Source organism: Uranotaenia lowii, chromosome 2 (assembly GCF_029784155.1).
Source record: "Uranotaenia lowii strain MFRU-FL chromosome 2, ASM2978415v1, whole genome shotgun sequence".
NCBI classification, from domain to species: Eukaryota; Metazoa; Arthropoda; class Insecta; order Diptera; family Culicidae; genus Uranotaenia; species Uranotaenia lowii.
This window is the reverse complement of record NC_073692.1, coordinates 7,749,114-7,771,761: the sequence shown is the minus strand read 5'-3', so window position 1 is coordinate 7,771,761 and position 22,648 is coordinate 7,749,114. Positions and strand designations below refer to the sequence as shown.

The following is a 22,648-nucleotide window of genomic DNA, read 5'->3' as shown; positions in this document are numbered from 1 at the left end:
TGTCCGGTCTATTTTTTTATTGGATTCCAGTAGTTAAATTTAAAATTTCAAATTTTCTACACACAAAACACTTATCAGTACTTTTAGGCGGTATGATTGCTATTATCTGGGATTTTAATCCAAAACATATAACATGAGCCTCCATTTGAATTTTATTTGTCAAATTACATGAGCGTGTGATGTTCTTCTTATCCCCACTCATGCCCATGACAGGAAAACACTTCACTACGCGTAGACCATACGCACACCAACAGCCCATTCCCGGCCACAATTTCTTCACCGTTTTTCTAGCCTTCGCAAAAATGTCATGCATCGCTTGCTTTGATTCAATGCGCTTTTCTGGGCGTCGCACGAACGACGCTTGGCCCTGATATCTAGACATGTTTGATCATGTCCCGGTTAGAAGAATATGATTCTTTTCGACCCGATTTCTTTGTTCACAATTTTCTTCAGGTCACTCGAATGATGCTATTTACAACACAAATTAACATCTCAAGGCTGTATTTTTATCTAAAAATCACACATCCACTATTCATTTTCGCTCGGAACTCGAAGCGTTTCACATTTAACAGAAAAACACAGATTTGAAGGGTTGATGTTAAATTTGATGCTATTTAAAAAAAAACTTTAAATAATTTAGGTCACAGAGCCTTGAGAAACCTGCCCAAGTAACCATAAGCACTAAAATCTAGCATCAACTCTGCTCTAGCGTCAGCTATAGTGCTTGATTCTGTGCATCATTTTAGCTCTGTGAGCCAGGTTTGGCGAAATTAACTGCTGCATTAGTGCAGAAACTGGTATAACCCTATAAAAGCACTGTTATAGCATTGGTTGATGCTACAGCGTTGGCGGGCAAAATGCTGGGAAAATGCAAATGGCGTTCGAATGAGGTTCGACCATGCGAAAAAAAATTATTTTGGATTTTTGTTCGGTTCATTTTTCGACCATGATACTAAATTTGTAATTATTTTTATATTCGCTTATGCATATTGAGGAGATCTCTCGGATTGAATTTTCTACATGATATTTTTTTATTTTTCAGCTGAAAATGATCTGGAATCGAACTCATGACATATGTGGCTCTGACATTTGACATTGACTCTGCCTGTGAACCTATCAGGTCCGCGTTAAATCTTTGAAAAAAAAAGACTTATTTGAATCAAATTTCTAGCAACCGGTGCCCTTAATTTGCATTGATTCAACATCAATCAATGCTAATGTGCTTTGGCCTAATGCCACTGTAGTGCTTACATAGTGCTTAAAAGCATTAAAGCAAGCTTGTGTGATGCCAATTTAATGCTTAGAAAATATAGCATTTGTTATTCTGATTTAGAGCAATGTTGCATTTCAAAAGCATTGTGCAAAGCTGATAGAATGCAAGTTGCATTTTAAAAGAGTGGTATAATTCTAACATGATGCAGCATAGCACTCGAAAGGCTGTTGTAATGCAAAATTGCACTTGATGTGCTGATATAGTGTAATTTAGCCTTTGAATGCTGGTGTAAAGCTATAAAAATGCAAAGCTTTAGTGCTTATGGTTACTTGGGTGATTTTCCTTATCTTATTTTCTTCCACGATCCTTAGCATCAGCATCCCTTCACTTGCTCCACTTAACATTAAACAAATTCCTTTTTCATTCACCCTTTATGATAGAAACGTTTCTTTCTCTTCCAATTATAGTCAATTTTTGTGATGAAATTTTCCTTCCTTAGATTATAGATTCATATTGACTCCTTCAAATGTTTCAATTCTTTCCAGAAATTTTTAAACATATTTGTAAATACATTTTTCTCTTTGATTTTCATGAACAGCACCACGCGCGTAAGAGAAAACAAACCGAACAGCAGGGCGTCTGGCACGCAACTGAATAATAAATAATATATTTTTATAGGAAAATAATTACAATCTCTTCCATTTTATTGCCCAAACTTCCCCAGATATTTCCCGGATTTAAGCTTTGAAATTTGCTAATCAAATGCGTACATTTTGCCAAGTTTTAGAAAAAATAGCGCGGATTTCCTCAGCCTCTCTCATCCTAGATCCTGTGAAATTATATGATAGTTGTCACTCTGTTGAGAAGACGAGGAAACCTTTTACTCAGCTTAACGTTAGATTTAAGAAAGATTGGCATCAGTTTCATGGAGTTGCATGGTACTTTATACCATTCTAACATATTTAAAGCTTTCGCATGCTTCATCCTAAAAGTCTTCGAAAGCTTTTTTCACTGTCATCCCAAATTTTCGCTGTCATACTACCTAAGCGCCTCTTCAGGAACTGGGAGGAACTATTCGCTTCCATAATCCGAAAGAAGCATATATTTTGCACTTATTTCAAATTGTCCTATAGTTTTTGTATATCTAATTTATATAAACAAATAGTGGAAAAATTATCCAATTATTTAGAAAAAACATTATTTTTAAAGAATGAACTCCATCAGAAAGTGAGTAGGGGAGATGGGGGCATAATGGCCACCTTAAGGAAAACGGTTATTTAACCATAGAAAATAGCTATAATATGGAGGTTACATTATTGTTTCGTGTTCAGACACTTGAAAAGCCTATTCCCTAACGGGCTGAAACGTGAAAAACTACATGAAAACGTTAAAAAATGCATTTTAAAAAATTTTGCCAAAAGCTGAAAACCAGCCCCTGTGGAGGCATAATGAGAACCCCCCCTGAGGCAGTATGAGCACCATTAATCAGAGCAGGATGTGCGTTATTGCCGGGGAATCTAGCAGCGAATTCAATTCGATGAAGTCAGGTGAGTCGTAGATTCATCAAACAAAGCAATAACAAAATAATCTAGGTCTGTTTGTAGAATACAAACAATTCACGCACGCTCATACATTAAGTGCTTTGTTCGGAGGATGATGCTACTAGCCGTATAATGTAACAATAAAAAAATCGATAATGAATTGTGAATGGAAAATCACCTCGAACAGAAATCTAACTCTAGTCTTTTGATTACCTCTCCGACACCTTACCAATAGGCCAAATTGTCGGATGAAAACTAGTCAAGGTGTGGCGCTATAAATCAATTCTAATTCGCTTCTAGATTCTACGGCAGAAAATGCTCATTATGCCTCGATAATATGGTGCTCTATATGCCCCTAGTCAACAAATTTAAGTAAAAACGTGTTTTAAAATTGATAAAAGTGAAAAATCAAAAATTTTATGATGGTAAAAATTGAGAAACAATGTGTACATCATGTTGCAGTGCGTACATTATAGATCAAGGTTATTTTAAGATCATAAGAGCTTATTTCGTGGTGCTCAAAAATTATAATATTTTCGTAACTTGAGAACCAAGCTAGTTTTTTTTAAATATCTCTGTAAAGATGATAAGGAGATTCCTTTTTTTGTGAAAAATTAATACTATAGGAAGTACGAAACAAATCCCCATGAACATTTATTTAAGAAAATACGCACTTTCGTAGAAAAGCGTAGTTCTCATTATGCCTCGGGTGCTCGTTATGCCCTCATCTCCCCTAAACAGAAGGAATAAAATTTCAGAATATTATATTTGTCTTGTTTAAGGATAAATTAAGGTTTGATACAAATCTCAATTAACATTGAAAACTCTCATAAAAGTTTATTATAACATGCGCCAAAACCGTTTTTGAATTCCTATAAATTTAATTACTTAAATATGCTACGAATCATTCCTAGCAAATATAAGAATGTTCCTTCCGAATTCGTTGATCTGTTTATCATCGCTGGCTATCCGGAAACCCTGGCCAACCACAAATTCGCTTATCTTGCTCTCCAGCACCCCAGCGCCTCTCCATTCGAGCTTTTCGAACTGTTCATACTGGCCATCACCTTCCCGCAGCATTCGTCGCTTGTGATCTCGATATTTGTGCCAGCCTTGCAGCTCCAGGACCAATACCTGTGCCCTGTGGCAGAGATATTTGAGCACCTTTCGAAGTCCTTCATCTCCGTGATTCAAATGAACATACATCAGCACAGAGAAGCAAAATATAAAATCGAATCGCTCCACGTGATGCTCCAGCAGGTACGAGTGTAACGGATTGTTTTCCGTCGCTGATTCATTCAGCACTAGGGAACTGATATCAGCCGCAGTGAACGACAATAGGTCGGAGCCGTAATCTTTACTTGCTTTACCAGTGAGTGCTTCATCGATATCAATTCCCAGCATGCATACCTTATTTCGGTCACAGACAACGGATCGAGATTCTATAACTTTAAGCACATCTTTTGTCAGCTTTCCGCAATTGCATCCAACGTCCAGCAGATAAAGGTCGGTTCCGGGCTTCGTCACGCTAGATGGAAGTTGGTCCCAACACCTTTGGAGACACTGGTTAAGGTGCTCTGGCCGGCTATCTTCGGTTCGGAACTCTTCATAATACTTATGGTAGTTTCCGTGTCGAATGTAAGACTTGAAATTGGATTGAGACATTTTTTTAGCTACTGAAGGGGAAGAACGCACAGCCGCACAACTCAGGGCGTACAAAACCAAAACAAAAACACGCTGGTTTCTACACGCTCATCCTTCTCAAGTCATTTTTCATTAAAAATAATGCTTACAGGGTGGTACGGTTTATTGGGTTTATTGGTACTTTTTCACCTATTTTAGGACAATATCAAATTGAACCGAAAAAAAACAAGAATTGCTCAAAATACCTCCGCAGATTTCAATACATTTTTCAGTAAATAAAACATGCCTTCGACGCTACTCGCTACTAAATTCTTCACAGGGTTTTCTTCACCAACTTCCAGTGGTCACAAACCCGGAAGAAAGTATATGTTTTGAACATTTTTGGCTCTGAAACTTACTGAAATTAGTTAATAATCATAATTTCTCTGAAAATAACTTTTTTTTACTCAAACAAAATTATTATTTTAATTTTACTGTAAGAATTTGGAAAATTTTAATTGCTCAAAAATGGTTACCAGTAATAAATTTATCTAACAGCTTGCTGAAAAATGTTTTATGTCCTAGGAAGGTTCATTGAAGCTAAAATCAACTCAAATTTAACACAAATAAAATTGTATCAAATGTCCCAAACAACATTTTAAACACCGCATAGTTTTATAAAAAAAAATATAGTTATTGTAAAAGGGATTTATAAAGTATTATTTGCTTTATAACGTAATTTATTAAGAACTCTATATGAATGCCTTTAAGATAGCTTAATCACGTGATTCACAGGCATTATTCATAACCTGAATTCGATTTAGCTAGTCAATATAAACCTTTTATGTTGGATTATAGTTTTTTAACAATTCCCAAATATTACTTATCAAAATTATGAAATAAAAGTATTCAGGGTTTTTTTTTCTAAAATTATCATTTTTTCATTAAATGGTTGTTTTTATCACCAATTTTAAATGAGAAACAAAACAATAAAGAAAGTTTTAACCTAAAACTTTTAAGAATATTTTACAAATTTTCTGATCATATTTCGTATCCTTACAATATTACTAACAAAATTTCAAAATATTTTTAAAGTTTCCATTGGTTTTCATAAATTTTAACCAGCAGAAAGGGTCTATGATTTGATCAATAATCAGTAGAAAATAAGAGAAACTATGATTTAATCGTGTTTTGGGAGTTATTGCAGATAACTTCTGGGAACTAATAAACATAAATTTATGTTGACATGACTTTAGAAAATTATAGGGATGCTTTTGAATAAATTTCTGAAAAAAATAAATAGTATGATTTAATAAGAAATTGGTCTAGTTTGTGAACCGAAGGATTCTATGCTCAACAGTCTTATTCTAAGAAATTGTTTATAACCGTTGTTCAAAAATGGCAAAAAAGGCAGCTCAACTTGCCATATGATGTAGTTCAGAAATGTGGAGATCAATTCAACATGAAATTAGAGTGCAGTTATGTGAAGTTTATTTTCAATCTCTAGTTGAAGTTTAAATATGGAAAAATTTATCGATTTTTGTGAATAAATTCGGTATTAAAAAATCCCAACTTCATCTAGGAATCTAATTTTGATTAAATTAGGTGTAAAGTATGCTCAAGAAAAATGAGAAAATTTATTGAAAAGCAAAACACATTCGTGATTTTATTATTTGGTCGTCATTTAATGTATGCTATTTTTTCGTAATATATTTAAACACTTTCAAACTTTTCCTAGCATTTCTGTAAGAATTCTTAAACGAGTTACCGTCAACTGGGGCATCATGCAACACTTTTCAACTTAAATAGCTTCTAACAACATAATGGCCACAGATAATCAAACCGCTTGTTATTCAAAAGTTTAAAGGTTTATGGGACATCAAATTGACGTAGTCAAATAAATTATTGGTTTCATCAGTTTTTTTAAATTTACAAAAACATGCGATTTTCACCCTACTAAGATGAAGGGGTAAGTTGCAACAAACTTCATTTTTAATTAAAATCCGAACAAAAACGTTTGGAAATTTGAAGTTTTTGATATATTTTGTGATGTCATACCTCAAAACCGGTTGCAGTAATTTTAGATTTTTTCTGACAAAAATGTTTTTAAAGAAAAATCATAAGGGTGTTGCATACATTCAGGGGTAAAAAAACCACAAAAAAATCTACTGGCTGAAATAATTAAAAAATAATGTTTGGATGGATGAAATTTTTAAAACTAACAATCGAGTGATGCTAAACCAAGCATATGGATGGTGAATCTTTGATTTTCATGTTGATGCATTTTAGCCCAGACTAGTAACTGGATTATAAAAATATCTATTTGAAAAAAAAAATGGTGATTGTCTAAAACATATGTTTACACCAACAGTGTTGGTATAGGATATTGAAAGCAATAAAAAGTTTGTAGGTGACATCATTGCCAATCCGTCATACTGGTAAAGTTTTTTACGGCATCGAGAAATGTGTGTTCGATTTTTAAAATTTTCTATGATAATCAAAAACTACACTGAACCCAAATTCACTCTTAAAATACACATGATATTTCACTTAAAAACAAGGATCCAGTGATTTCCTCCCATTCAAGTGCGACATATACATTTCACTTGGCAGTCACTTAAATTTCAAGTGAATTCATCCACATTCACTTCAGGCGTCACTTGCATTTGAAGTGAGAAAAAATATTCACTTCCCCATCACTTGAATTTCAAGTGAATGTCGGGTTGTAATTGTTTTTATTTTCAGAGTTCAAAATGGCAAATTCTAAATAGCAGCGTTTAAAGCTTATGCTGGATGTGGATTTTTCCCAATTCTTTACTAAGCGATTTTGGCGGTAGTTTGTGTTAAACGTGATGTAAGAAAAAGTTATTTAAAGGTGTTAGCATGTTTCAGTTTGTGGGTTGAACCGGACAGATTTTCTGGTTTGCAGCAGGGAAGATTTAGAAGTCGCACTATCCGCAGTAACCGATCTGCCTTGGGATAACGATGGAATTTTCCAATCAATAAATGTATGGCGAAAGCGTAATGTAAGTATTTGAAATCGAAGTGGTGTTCTATAAATGTTCTTTTATTTAAAAACGCAAGAGATAATCAACTAGAAACCTACTTTGAAATTCAGATAAATTTCACTCGAACGTCATAGTGTAATTCACTTGACCGGTCACTTAAGTGAATTCACTTGACCCATCACTTAAAATTCAAATGAAATTACGTATGGCGAGAATTCACTACAGATGTCACTTATTTTTTAAGTGAAAATTATTTTGGGTGTAGAAAAAACTACCTCACGAGAGAAACTATGTCTTCATCATTTTGTTGTCTTTAAGTTATACCTTTTGCCAGCTTTTCTGGGTTTTGGACCACTGTGTGACGCCAAGATTTTCCAACTTCGCCACTTTACTACCTCCAATTACTGAAGGAGGGTCAGCAGAAACAACAACAAAAATCCTCAAAAATTTTCCGACATCGTCGGAGGCATTCGCAAGTGACTTGAAGATTGGATATTAGGTCGTATAGGACGGAATTTCCAGCCAGTTTAGATTTTTTTTCGTTTGATTTTGTTACCATAGTTCCATGGAATGTTGGTTCGATTATAAAAACTTTTTAGCAGGGTTACGGATAGAATGCATTTTAACTAGCAAGAGTTTCCCGTATGTTTAGATAACGTGCCGCTAATAAGCCTACCCCCATTCTGAAGCTGGATTTCGGCTTAAAAGCATTTTTAAAAAAAATACGGGAACTTTAGTGTCCTCCTGTATGGTAGTTATTTTTATATTCTTCTTACCTGAAGATTTGGGGAAATTTTGATAGTCAATCCAATTAAAATAAATGCTGTAAAAAAAGTTAATCGAAACAGTTTTAAATCGATTCTGGCAACACGCCCGTAAATTTTGTCACTTTTAATTGCCCGTTTTTTGCCACTTTTAATTTTTATACCTATTTATTTGAAATTAATCGAACACAGAAACATAATATGTTGCATAAATTAAGGCGCCTTCAGCACCGTTATTTTGTCATCATTTATGCAATCTTAGAAGAGCTGCATTGAAGTGAATTCCCTTCTCCAGAAAAATCTATTGTGCATTGTGTTGAGGAGAAATCTGAATGCTAACGACACAGTTTTTTTCTTGGTACGTTCACGAGAAAAGACGCTGCTCTCCGAAACAGAGGTGTAATTCTTGATTTTTCAAAAACCCTCGAATTGTTCTGATTTAAAAAAAAAATCGAAATTAGAATTGAATTTGTAGGTAAATTATTAGACATCAAACGAATCTGCAATTAATTTAACCTCTTAAACCGACAATAATCTTCGGTTCAGATGATATTAAACCGTATTTTTTTATATAAACTGCAAGCCAGCTAAAAAGTTGATCTCTTCTGTTGCATAAATTAAGGCGCCTACAGCACCGTTATTTTGTCTTCATTTATGAAATCTCCGAACGCCACCAAATATCCTGAAAACAATCCGAACCAGCAAACAGCAGTGGGCATGGTAGCCACAAGTACAGAATTATCTTAAAAATACTGATTTTTCCATTATTTTTTGGTACAGATTCAGTCCGACAGAATTTCAAAAGACAGATTTAAAACATTTGGTTAAGCCCATATTTTATCATTTAAAATAATAAACCCCAAAAGCTTTTTGAAATAGACAAACGAAACCATATCAATTGAACATTTCATTTAGAAAAAGACAGAATTCAAATTCATGTGAAATCCGCGGCGAACGAATGAACGAGATATCTCGTATTTGCTCCTCAATGTGTTGAGCAGTAAAAAAATGAAAAACTTCCTCCTACTTAAAACTAATATAATTGATCCAATCTGATGTATTGAAAGCAAATATTAGAATTTAGGTGTAATATTTGGCTTTTCTTTAATATAAAATAAAAGATTGGTTTTCACTTCGGAACAAATACACCTTTTCTTAATTCACTGCTCTTACACTCTAAATCTGACAACTCGGATTCTGCTCTAAGATATACCCAGAATAGGATACCACATCCTCCCCTCAAAGATAGATTTGTATTTTCATTAATTTTCATTATACATTTAAATCATTCAATTTATCAAATTGTTCAGATATCGTTCTGGTCGTCGTAACTCCCTTGTAGGTCTTATTTTTGGGGTTTGATCACTCACAGGTCTTCCATCTTCGAGTCGGCGTTTTCTCATCAAAGATACACATGACATGCCTGGATGACTTCGATGAGCCAACGTCAGCGCTCTCTCCCACAATGATGCCGGTAGAACTATCTTCTCCAGTTTCATTAGCAAGCTTCCTTGCATGAAAAGGTCATTTTGGAATGCCTGATATTTTATTACTGAGTCAGGCCATCTTTCACGTTTATTCAGCAAGCCAATAACTAATTGTAGTTCTTCATCTTTCAACAGTTCCTCTTCCACATGTTTATTAGTTATTGCCAGAAGTTGTTCGTTGATGTCCTTTGGATTCGCGACTACCGAACACAGTTCGTGAGGCTCTTTGTAAGCACCAAACTCTGGGTCTTTCTTAGTTCTACAGATCCGAGAGGCTGCATCAGCTATATTTTCTTTGCCCCTTACGTGCTCGAAGGTATAACAAAAATGTTCTGTACGCATCAACCAACCTTCAGCCCTGGACATTATACGCTTACCCACGTCTTTCTTATTTTTAGTCATGAACATTAAAGCTTCATTGTCACAGCGTAGAATGAAATGTTTTCCCAAAAGATAGTAGGTGAAGCGTTCCATAGCCCATACTATGGCCAACGCCTCTCTATGTAACTGTGGATACCGGCCTTCCGCTGCAGTCAAGCTTTTAGACGCGCATGCTACAATCCGATTTTCCCCACGAGAATTTTCCTGAGTCAAAACTGCCCCCAGGCCCCACGGTGAGGCGTCTGTATATAAAATAGATTTGTCATTCACGTCAAAATATCCGCGTTTGATAAGATCGTGTTCCGCGGCGTACTTGAGATCTTCGAATGCTTCTTGATGCCGATTTTCCCATTTATAGGTTTCCCCAACGGTTAACAATTCGCGCAACGGCTTAGTTCTATGCGAAAAATTGTTTATAAAAGGACTTATAAAAGTAAGTAGCCCCAAAAAGCTACGAAGTTCAGTCACGTCCTTGGGCCCATCGTATAGCTTTATATCCGAAATCTTCTTATTTTCCGGAAAAATACCTGTACCGTCGATAACGAATCCAAGAAATTCGATGGAAGTTTTGTCGTACTTGCACTTGTCTTCGTTGATTGTTAGGTTATTAGCAATCAACACTTTTTTAATTTCTTCTACCCTACGTCGCAATTCATCTAAACCACGCCCGTAGACAAGTATGTCGTCCAAATACACAATAAAACTCCGACATCTACTAAGTATCCTTTCCATAAGCCTTTGAAACAGTTCTGGAGCACACGATAGGCCGAACGGAAGTCGTCTAAAACGCATCAGGCCATTTGCCGTCATAAATGTAGTAAGATGTCGCACCTGAAAAAAAAATTATCACATACTTCATTCTTCATACCTCAAACATCATCGGCACCAAATTAAGTTGGCTAAAACAGTAGATACCTGCTCGTGCAACTCGACATGAAAATATGCGTCCTTTAAATCAAGTTTCGAAAAGTACAGTATGCCGTTGCCATTTGGAATATCAGACCAAATTTTCTCCAAGGAAGGCATAGGATATGGCTCCCGAATGATGGATTTATTCACCAATCGGTAGTCAACCACAATCCGAAAATCGTTGCCTCCCTTAGGGACCAAAACCAGTGGCGAAACGAAAGAAATGATATCTCCTTCCTTATCAGCTCGTTCTATTATTCCGCTTCTCTCCATAGCCTTCAACCTGTCGTTTGCTGCTGCCTCAAAAGCTTTCGGTATGTTGTATCGAATTATTTGCCTGGCAGGCTTCGTGGTGTCTATTCTGAACTTTACCCCTTCTATTGGCACCTTCGGAAACTCCAATTGCTGCTCCTTTTTTTCGTGGCGTGAAGAATGTATCTCGGTGACGTTGATATCCATACTAACCCCGATCCGCAACAAATTTAGTTGGACAGCTGTTTCATAACCCAGCAAAAATAACTGAGTACCTCTAACAACAAAGAATTTTGCCAGGTGTTCCGAATGTTGGTAATTTTTAACGCTTATGTAGGCTTTGAAAGTGCATTCAACTTCTAAGGGTGACTGATTGGCATAACTCTTCAGCGTTTCCTCAGGGTGTAATACTAGATCTTGGATAACAGTCCGACAATTTTTCTTTATCATATTCCAACCTTGCGTGGTTATAGTATTAACCGCAGCTCCAGAATCTACCAGAAAATTGATACATTCTGTACCAATCATACATGCAACAAATCTTGGATCTTTCGAAATAGGACAACACGTTTGACCGTTTTTATTAATCAACTGTATTTAGAATTCATTTGACAAAAATAACAAAATAAAAAAAAAGGGAAGGAAAAAAAAAACAAGTTTAGGAGAAAACGAAAAACGAAGAATAGTAACCCTATTCATTCATTTAATGTTTCATTATCTACCTGATTAATTCGGGCTACCTCGTCTAGGTTGTTGATCGGACTGTTCAACAAAGCCCGCCGGCCCGGGCGGGGTACGTTCTGATCATAGGACTGGCACACTCTGGCATAGTGCCCTATCTTCCCACACTGTCGGCAGTTCAGTCGGAATGCCGGGCAACGTCCTTGATCATGCTCACTCCCACAACTAGAACACTTGATGTCTTGATTAACGTCAAGAGACTCTCTGGTTGATGGCGGCTTCAAATTAGAATCGGTATATTTTGGACTCGGGCGGAAATTATTGTATCCACCTTTCCAGCGCGAATCAACGTACCTTGATGATGAACGAAAACCATCGAATCTTTGTCCCTGGCGGGGATTCCCATATCGAGCTGCTGATCTATGTTGATATGGTGCGAATCGGTGATATGGTTGATATGGTGCAAATTTTGGTCCGGATTGGCGAACATTCAAAACATTAATGTTCTCCGCTGAAGTATTTCCAGTATTTTCCGATATCTCATGACGTTCCGTTTGTTTTTCTCTAATATTGTATTCCGCCTCTTCGGTTCGCATGTAGTCAAGATGTCTGCCGTGATTAATAATGCGTTCAAGGTTGTTTCCAAAAATATCGGACATCTCATACAATTTCCTTGCAATTCCCGGAATCGAGCGTCGTAAAAGGGCCTGAATAAATTCTTCCTCCCTTTGTGCCTTGGTAAACTCACAAAAATTTGATTGCGCCTCCAATCGTAATACCCAATCAGCAAATGGTTCGTCTCTACCCATACGTAGTTCCCGAAATTTCATACGCTCTTTGGTTGTGTCACACGACTGGCTAAAATATTTATTCAAAGCCGAAACCGTGGCCTCGTAGATGTCATCTTGTGTATTATCAACCAATTTCTCTTGCATCTCAATGATACTTAGCAGAAATGGACCCGAAAAAATTTTCATGCCGGTCAATTTTGTACCGGGATCGACTTTGGACTTGCACGACACTATCCGCTCAAATTGGTTCCGGTAACGTAGCCACTCTGCCTTTCCCTCATTGGAAGGTAGAGTTCCGTCAAATGCTTTCAATGGCCAAGAACCGGAGAGCCAATCAGATTTTGTTGCATTCACATCATCTCGCTTAGTAGATCGTTCGGATTCCGATTCAAGCAACGTTTCCCTTTTTCGCAAACCAATTGTAGATCGGCTATCCGCATAGTCCGAATCCTCCGCATCGGAAACGTCGGTTACTCGCCATGTACCACTCATTTCCTGCAGGATTATTGAATACATATTTCCATGAGGAAAGAAAAAAACTAATTTACCACTAGCCTTACCGGAATACTTCTAAACTCCTGATGGTCACCAAATATTTCCTCACCAGAACTTTCGGGTATATTTTCCGAGCGCACGTTAGAAAACAATTTCTTCGTTAACAATTTTCGTTTTCAAAAATAATTCGCGCGCTTACTTTGGTTTGTTTTTTTTTTCGCTTACACGCTGAACACAAAAACACCAAAGATCGCAAATTTAACACTGAGAAAAATAGCCTTTACGATTTTGGATGACTAATTGCACATTGCACCGAAAGCTGAATTTCATGAAATATTTCACAGGCACAGTTATATGTGCGAATCATACTCAAAAATGGTAAGCTTGTTTTAAAATTACATACAAATTTATAGCTCTCTTTCTCGTCGCTATGAGCAATTCAAAGTATAATTTAGAATACAGTGCGAATCTTCATTAATTTTTTTTTATACTCAGCAGCACCTTTTGTATAGTTTAATCTACTTTAAATAATCAAAGCTTGAAATTTTTATATAATATCCTTGGCAATGAGTTTTACTCTACTCAAGGTTTTATGTAAAAAAAATCGCTTGGCAATGAGCTAAAACTCTGCTCAAGGTGCTTACTTGTTTTGTATCCTTACTAACTCTTTATTCTTCGTAAACTCACTCGGATCTTTCAATAAAAGCATCTTGGCAAGGAGCTAAACTCTACTCAAGATGTGTAATATTTTTTTTTTTTCAATTACAAACTAATACAACTTCGTTCATAAAACAAACTCGGTAATGAAACAAACTCTACTCAAGATGTTAAACATGTGTCTTGGCAAGGAGCTAAACTCTACTCAAGCTGTTTAACATATTTTCCTTCAGTAAGGAGTAGCATTTATTGAGTACAGAGACTTGGCAATGAGCTAAACTCTACTCAAGTCATTCGATAAAGACATCTTGGCAAGGAGCCTAACTCTACTCAAGATGTTATTTTTTTGTTTTAGTAAACCAATTATACTTCATTCAAAAATAAACTTGGTAATGAGCCGAACTCTACTCAAGTCGTTAAACATGTGCCTTGGTAAGGAGCTTAACTCTACTCAAGCTGTTTAACACATCATGGAGTTTTCAACACAGTCGATCATTTCCTTGGCAAGGAGCTCGAACTCTACTCAAGGATAAATTTTAGCTTAATTTAATTAATTGATCGGATTTCAATTGTGCAGGATATATAAAAATTACTTACAAAAGATATTTCCGTTTCCTAGAAAGTAGCAGAACTCTACTCCAGAAACCATGCGATATGCAGAAACTAACTGACAGGTTGAATACTTTCAAAATATTTATGAACTCATGTTTCACATGTTAGCAGAAAATGTACTTATTCAGCCTCAAACAATGTTTTACAATAATAACTGACATGTCAAATCAAAATAACCTAAAACCATATTGTCTTTGAAAAATTTCATTATATAATATTTGAATTTATTTCACTTTAAGGTTCATCGAGAACTTATATGACAATTCATTTCAGTGTCTTGGCAGTAGTTAAATCATAAATTCATTTGTTTGATCCGAAATATAAAGAAAAAGTTATTGTTTTCGATATACATACCAGTCCTGTATGATTTCATTCTCCTGGCAGGATCGCCAATGTAATATTTGGCTTTTCTTTAATATAAAATAAAAGATTGGTTTTCACTTCGAAACAAATACACCTTTTCTTTATTCACTGCTCTTACACTCTAAATCTGACAACTCGGATTCTGCTCTAAGATATACCCAGAATAGGATACCACATTAGGTACATTAATTTTGATTAATTTTAAACGAAACTGTTTGCAGAAACTTTCGATTGCTTGGGTATGTGATTGATATATTTTAGAACCATGCATTTCATGGATTTAAATTTAACGATCTTTTAATGCTACAAACAAGAAATAAGCTAGCTAACAAAATTTTTGGACTATCGCAAAAAATTACTAGATTTGAATTTTGGTTTGAACTTACAAAATAGAAATTTTTTTCTCAAAAGCGCATTTAGATGTCCGTGTTAGTGATCAAAAGTAAGTGAGCTAACTTGTAAGATAACACCTTGTGAGATGTTAGAGGAAATTGTCTGTTCTTTATATGATTTCGGATACATTGACACAAGTTCACGGGCATTAAATTTTTAATTTTTATTTACTTTTTTAAAAATCATATCCATTTACATCGTAAAACTTAAGCTAAAACGTAAAAAACGACTGAAACATAAATTTCTATGATAAAATATAAAAATATCGTTTTTAATTGCTTCTAAATAAATAAAAGTTCTCATTCTCAATAAATAATCGACGCCACGTCTAATATTCTTTCATCTCGCATATTTATACCTATCTCTCGTTTTGTTATGCATTTTTTTTTTGTAAATTATAAAATCGCTGCAATAATTTAAATGTGTACTGTTTTCATATTTCGGATTCTGCAGGTTCTGTTAATGAGTGTGTGAGTTTGTGTTTCACATGTGCCCAATTTTTGTTATCATTGTTTTTTTTTTCTTGTTCTGTAGTAATTTGCAAAAGTTGCAGTTTTTTGTTTGTTAATATCCTCTATCAGCTCTGTTTGCTACTTTAAACTATCGAGACTCAAAACATAAAAAACAGTCAATCGATACAAAAAAAACAGGTCAACTTTTTCTGGTTTTGTTCAACATTGGAGAGGTGCAAAAGAAAATCTAATTGTTCCTTGTTACTGCTATTCTTTTCGGCTTTTTTGCCTTCTTCTTCTTTCGTGAACTCTCCCGGACATACTTTTCGATCATGTTATACAAGTATTAATCTCTCTGGTTTCATTTGTTAATAATTCCGGCAAGATTTTTGTGTTGGGTTTCAATTTTCAATTGTGTTGTTTTTTTTTTGTTATTTGTTCAATTCTAAGTCTTACTTCGTACAAACTAGAAGCTAATGGAATGTGTGTGTGTGTCTCTTCGATCAGCGCTTTCTTTATTTTTCTCAGTATCGTTTTCATTCTTGCTTTGAGTTTTAGTTGAGAAGTTGTTAATAGGTTTACTTCAAGTTTGACTTTCCTTGCGTTTTACATGTCTCAAGGTGCAGAAACTAGAATTTATTTTTTGCTAGAGAAATCAAAAGACCAAACTTTAATAGGGGACTTGGAGGAAAGAGGGGAACTATTTACAATGTTTCGATTTGCTTATTACGAATTTTGTTTGTTCTGTTTTGATCCTCGACTATTAAATTACAGCTATTTCTTGTTTTATGATTTTGTTTTCAATGGCAACGTTTTAGATAGCTGTTCGATTGCTTAACTTCTTTTTGGTATGGTTTTCGTAGTTTGATTTTTTTTTCATCTCTGCTACGAATGCTTTTTTTGAATTGCTAACACAAACGACGCTAGATTTTTTTGTTTTAATGCATGTTTGGACTCTCCGGTCGCCGTTTTTTCGACTTGAATTTTTTTTCTAGTTTGTTCCGAAAAATTAGTGAATACTTTTCAAAAAAATTACCGTTGCCGTTACGTTGTTTGTATGTGTGCTTTTGTTGAAACCAGTTTGCATCTTTTATTTTACGAAGGACGTGATTTTTTATGTGATCTTGTGAATTCCTAATGCAACAAATCGAAGGACCTAAATGCGGTTAGACACGTTCTAATCGCACCAGTTTGAAAGATTAGGGATTCAAGAACAATGAGTAGGCTTGGGTCAAAATTGTAGAACAAAAAGTTGGAATTGGGGAAAAGGTATCATCGCCTACTTTGATAAGTTAGTCATTTTTCATGGCACCTTTGCAGGAAAGCAAAAACAAAATAAACTCGATTTTCTCACAACGCAGAATACTGATTGATTTCTACTGAACTTTGAAATTTTACACACTTCAGATTTTCGTTTTTTTTTTCTATCGTTTCCTTACAAACGCGTGCCTGTCTCATGAAGATATCTTCAATTGTTTTATTGTGATTTACGAATTATAAGATTAATAAGAACTATCAACAGGATTCATATACTTATCTTACTCGAAATTTGTTCTAGATTATTTTCTGTTTTTTTTCTTGCGTGCATTGAATGAAATTGGCTCCGAAGACTCTTTGTAAACTTCGACAGATGGAAAACATCTGAAATTAGAGCGATTCCGATAACTAAACTAAAAATTAAATCTTTGGATGCGTTTCCGCGGATTCAAATAACTGAGCTTTTCCTTTTTTGAGAAAATAAAAAACCAAAACATCGTTATATTGTCGGCAGAAACTAATCTCAAACTCGATTGATTGGTTCTGTACGATGAGAGATTCGAATTTTTATGAACATTGGAATAAGGAATAAGAATTTGAGAAGATTTCAGAAAGAACGTGTAAAGAAGCGCAATGTTTCTTTGATAGTTTTCTCGTAAGGTCAGCTGAATTAGTGAACCGGAAACTAAAGTAAATCTGAAATTTTCATACGTGCTTCCACACTAGCCATTAAAAATTATGGCAATTCGTACATGAAAATTTTACGGAAAATAATCACTGTCAAATAAAAATCAACAAGAGAAAGCAACATCCCGGGGGGAATGTTTTGACGAATCTAGCAAACGCTGACTTTAATTTAGCGATGCAACGCAAAATGGCCGATTTTATTTTGATTTTTTTTTTGCTATTATTCTTTATGTATTTTACGCCACCGACCGCTCTTTGATCGTATATATTCTCTACTAGAATTAATCTTTTTTTTTTCCTTTTAATTACTTACACACTACTTCGCTTAAAATAAGATCTTATAGTAAGTAAAATAATCATTAAACTATATAAACCTTATGCTGTTCGAACGTTCGACCATTCCAATTTTCCACTGGTTCCATCATCACTGTTTCATGTTCACCTCTCTCTTTCTATTCATTCGCTTAAGTGTGTTTGTGTGTACGTGTTTGACGCTATTACTAATAGTTTTTCATCAATAATTATATCGACTTATTAACTTGCTCTCTCGCGCTGAATTTGTTTCTTGTTTTTTTTTTTTTTAATTCTTTAATTCTTGCCTTTACTAGTTTAGAATGAATGTTTTCGCCGATAGCAGAACCGATTGCAGTTCGGTTCGTAAACACAGTCGTTCGCCAACCGATCAACAATATATTCCGCTTCGTAATTGTTTTTTTTTTCGTTATTTCATAACCTTACTTATTTTCATTACTTCTTATTCTGCTCCCTAGCCTTCCTCCTTCGTCATTGTTGTTGTATATATTAGCGAATATTGTTGGTTTCAAGAACATTAAATATTGATAGTATGCCTACTGTGTTTTTGTTTACCTTCATAACATTTTGTTTGTGTTCATTCTTTATGTTACCATTAGTTTGGTTTTACTCAGTGTGGATTGATTTTTTTTTTATTTTGTGAATGAGTGCGGAAGAATGGACAATCTCCGTCCGACCCCAGAGCAGGGCATGGGCGATGGATGCTTGAGAGTGTCCTGAGTGAGATCTAATGAAAAAGTTGTTTACTTGTTATTTCATTTTGGTTGTTGGTAGAGTTGGTGTGATTTTTTTTAGATGGTGCTGGTATTCTTGTTGTTGTTGTTTTTTTTTGTTTGTAATGGGCATGCAGTGTTCGCTTGTTTAGTTGTGTATGTGAACTGCTTAGTTTTTTTTTTCTTTTAAAATCCTTTACGATGTAAGTTGTGTTGTTTTTCATAGAAAAAGATTTTTTTTTTCGATTAATTAAAAGTAACGGATTGCCTAAACTGGAGAACTTTTTATTAAGACTGTTTTCCGTTACTGCACACTCAGAGATGGCTGGAAGAAAATTTTAATATTTCATGCCTTTGGGAGAAGTGACAATAGTAATGGAAAAATGTTACATTTTCAAAGGTGATGGAAGGTATTGGAGAAACTTGAGATATCAAAGAAAGAAAGGAAGAACGTAAGCCGAAAATATCATAAATTTTTCGAAAAGTTACAACGGCTCACCGACGGGACTTGAACCCGCAATTTCCGCTTCAGTAAAACAGCGCGTTAGCCAATTACACCACGAAACACCCAGAACATTTTTTGCTGAAGCAAGTTCGAAAGATAAAAGAAAACGTGGATTATCGAAAATGGATTTGTTTTTGAACAACGTTTCATCCAAAATACGTCAATGCTACCAGTATTTTCCATAAGTGTTCGAGCCAAACTCGAAGAATTGGCAACGTCACAATTGAGCAACCAACGAAAAGAAGTATCAACGCCTGCTCTTCTGTGTGTTTTTGTCCATTCAAATGCAACAACTCCGTTGTCCACGCGTTTGTACTTGTGAATAAATCGATCATCCAAGCAATCTGCGTGTTAGTCATACCTTTCGGATCCATTCAAGTTTCCGGCCAGTTAAGACGTGGCTCCTGAAGAAGTTAAAAAATCCTCCTCAAGATTCATTCCAACGAGTTGAAGTGAGTTCCTGCGAAGTTAATTTTTTCTTCCTCCATTAATTTCTTCCAAGTTAAGTTTTCTTTCCTACTTTGAGTTATGATTCCTACAAATAAGTTCAAGTGTAAATGGTGTAAATAGAGAACAATTAGTGCCTTTTTATTTGTGAAATTTTATCCAATTAACATCCGGTAAATTGTGTCTTCGGACTTTCAACGGTCCCCTAATTCAATCAAAAATACGGTCCACTGCGCTTTCAATAAGAATGTTTTCAAACCTCCGTGAAGAATTTACTTGTTACATGTCGAAATGAATCAAAAGATGGTTGATGCGAAAAATGAAGTCTGGTAGTCTTAACTCGCTCCAACACGAGGCGAAGATGATTAGTCCCATAAGAAACATAAAGATACAAAAAAAAAACCAAAACAATCTCTGAGTGCGGTTGGTTTTTGGTTTTCAATCGATAAATTAATAGCCTTTGAAATAACAAACGTCCTAGATTAACTAGTTTGTAAATTGGAAGAGTCTACATCGGACATTTTATGTTACTATTTCTTGCTACCTGTTCACAAGAAAAATCAAATATAAAACGCCCAAATGTAGACGCCCTCGTCAATCTGCGGGAGGACTGTAGAGTCTGTATTTCTGTCGAGGCACCCAAATCTTTTTCCTCTGCAACCTTCTCGTGATTTTTTCGAACGAATTACCTGATAAAATTATCGCGCGTTCTTAATTGTTTTGCATATTTTTTTGTTCCTAAATTTGTTCTCCATTGAATGATTTATGTATTCATTTTTGTGTTTCTACGAACTTCGATCTGTCACCATGCACGAATTGGTTTGTTTTTATTATATTCAAATGTCTACTTTAATCACAATCATTTCAATTTTTTACATAACTATTATAAAAGTCTTAACACGTGTGTTTCGTCGTAGCACGATCATTACTCGATTACTTCATCTAGCTTGATTTTTGTTCTGTTTCTTATCGGTTGTGTTTTCTCCTAGTGTTTGTTTATACTTGCTGCAGCCATCTGGAACGGCTGTTCAATTGAAATATTGCTATAATTATTGAATAAGTCGAGTCTTGTTTTTTGAACATGGTTGCGGTATCGCCCTTCAGCAGCATGCCTTCGTTGTTGGTATTGTTGTTACGACCGCAGCGCAGAGATATTAGCAGGAGCTTTCCAATTCGATCATCCGGCTGCTGTCCAGATTGATGGTCTGTTGCTGTTGTTGCCTCTTGCGCCATTCGTTGAACTCCTCCTTCATAGCTTCAACGCGGGCGTCGATGTTGTCATACCTAGATTGACCGCGCTTTCGAACTCCGCTTGGGCCCATTGCCATGGTTACTGTCGAGCTACCGGCTACTCCTCCTGCTCCCAACGACAGGCCTGCTGCGTTCCAGAGGAAATCATTCGAAGTAGACGGCAGCGTCATAAGATGGTGGAAATCATCCCGCATGATACCACCGGTAGGAGTCGATGCTGTCGGAGTAGGCGTCGACGGATCAAATTCGTAGTGACCATCGACGCTGCCTACATCGGCGGCATTGTTGATATTAGCCTTCTCCGAAGCTATGTTCAGTCTTGTGATGAGCTCCAACCAGTGGGACATCGAATACGGTGGATGATCCGAGCGTCCTCCACCAAAGGAAAGTGGAGCAGAGTGGGGGAAGAAACTTGGCGGTGGCGGAGGTGGTCGATACGGCGGTAGATATCGCCACTCACGAAGCAGATTACTGCTTGGAGAATGGTGGAAGCTGGGTAGCGTATTCGAGGTATTTTTGCTACCGAAACCACTGGAACTGGAATAGCTCTGTGGCGAAACTTCCAGCGTTGTACTGAGAGGTGTTGTGCTGAGGTTAAGATTCAGCATCGGAGAACGTAACTCCGGTATCGTTCTCGATAAACTTCGTGGCATCAACCGCGGATGGTACCTCGAAAACTTAGGCCTATTGCTGTACGTATGACTATGGAAGGGCACATTCTGATACAGATTGTGTTGATAGTGCCTGGAATGCGAGGGCACGTGCACTGGGATAAAGCTATTCGACAGATAACGAGAGCTATTCTGCTGTAGACTGTTCAATACCGGCAGTTCATGGTTGTAACCTCCACCCATGTAGTTGTAACGATGAGACGCCGCACTTTGGGGTGTCGGATAAGACCGATCGGCTGAGCTTAGATGATGAACAGAACTGAGATCACTGAAGTAAAGTGGCGACCATGGAGAGTTCACCACCTGTGGACTTGACGTAGCCGGTGAACTGGCCACCACTTTCGAAATCCTTGAAGGCGTCGTGTACAGCGACTGAGTCACCGTAGCCATCGGCACACTGGAACTTATTGTGCTAATATGTAAATTCTCTGGCATCGTATTTGTGTACAGAGATTGAACAGGCTGTTGAGGTTCCGCCACCAAGAATCCATCCTCCGTCCGCAAACTCAACTGACTCGGACAACTAACGAGCGGTCGCCTCCAGGATGCCCTCGTCATCGAAATGCTTTTCGGCAAGAACCCTCCATCGTCACTGCTACTGTAGTACGAAACTATGCTATTCCTTATCGATACTATCCCATCCACGGTGTCCTGAGTCAGTACAAAGCGACCATCCGCCGCCCGATGAATCTGCCCCAGATTCTTCCCCGCTCCATCTCCAGAAATCTTATTCGAGTAAATACTGTCGCAGTTCTGACAACGACCAGGTGGCCAAATCCAGTGCATTATGGCAACCAGAATGTTCAATCCGGGTATTCGACTTGTTTTACTTTTTCCTTGTAAATATCTGTGGAAAATGAATTTGTCATTAGAAAATCTCTCGAGAAAACATAGAAAAAAGTTACTTTTACCTTTAGCTCTAACTTTGTGTAAAATTTATTGGAAGGCATGAATTACAGAAAGTTTTGTACGATTAAATATTCAGTTTGGGTTAGTTTTCTTTTGGAAAAAAGTTCAAACACAGAGATAACTCACCTTCGCAAAGGCACCGGTGGATGCTGGCTTAGGGCGTTGCGGTCCGTGATCCGCGCTGTTACCATGTTGAGTTCTGCAATCGGATAATTTCTTCACGTTAAACGGGCGTTGTAATATCCGAGCCATTCCTGCCCGATTGGCCAGCTGC

At 36.3% G+C, this 22,648-nt stretch overlaps 2 protein-coding genes across 14 annotated transcripts in view; both read right to left on the bottom strand.

The window, feature by feature from the left end:
• Positions 1 to 3,531: 3,531 nt before the first annotated feature.
• LOC129746936 (probable RNA methyltransferase CG11342) lies at positions 3,532 to 4,461 on the bottom strand. Its single transcript, XM_055740894.1, has one exon. The coding sequence runs from the start codon at positions 4,417 to 4,419 to the stop codon at positions 3,652 to 3,654; it is 768 nt and encodes a 255-aa protein (XP_055596869.1). The 5' UTR covers positions 4,420 to 4,461; the 3' UTR covers positions 3,532 to 3,651.
• Positions 4,462 to 15,318: 10,857 nt separating this feature from the next.
• Positions 15,319 to 22,648, bottom strand: part of LOC129746935 (protein turtle) — a 142,735-nt gene continuing 135,405 nt past the window's right edge. For 10 of the 13 annotated variants that reach the window (XM_055740886.1, XM_055740882.1, XM_055740891.1 and 7 more), the window contains 2 exons: positions 22,501 to 22,573; positions 15,319 to 22,312 (listed from right to left, as the gene is read on the bottom strand). In XM_055740886.1, coding sequence (XP_055596861.1) covers positions 20,698 to 22,312; positions 22,501 to 22,573 — 1,688 coding nt within the window. In that variant the 3' untranslated portion in view covers positions 15,319 to 20,697. Of the gene's footprint in view, positions 22,313 to 22,376; positions 22,389 to 22,500; positions 22,591 to 22,648 lie in introns of all 13 variants that reach the window. The other 3 variants (XR_008737413.1, XM_055740893.1, XR_008737414.1) reach the window with 3 other exon arrangements.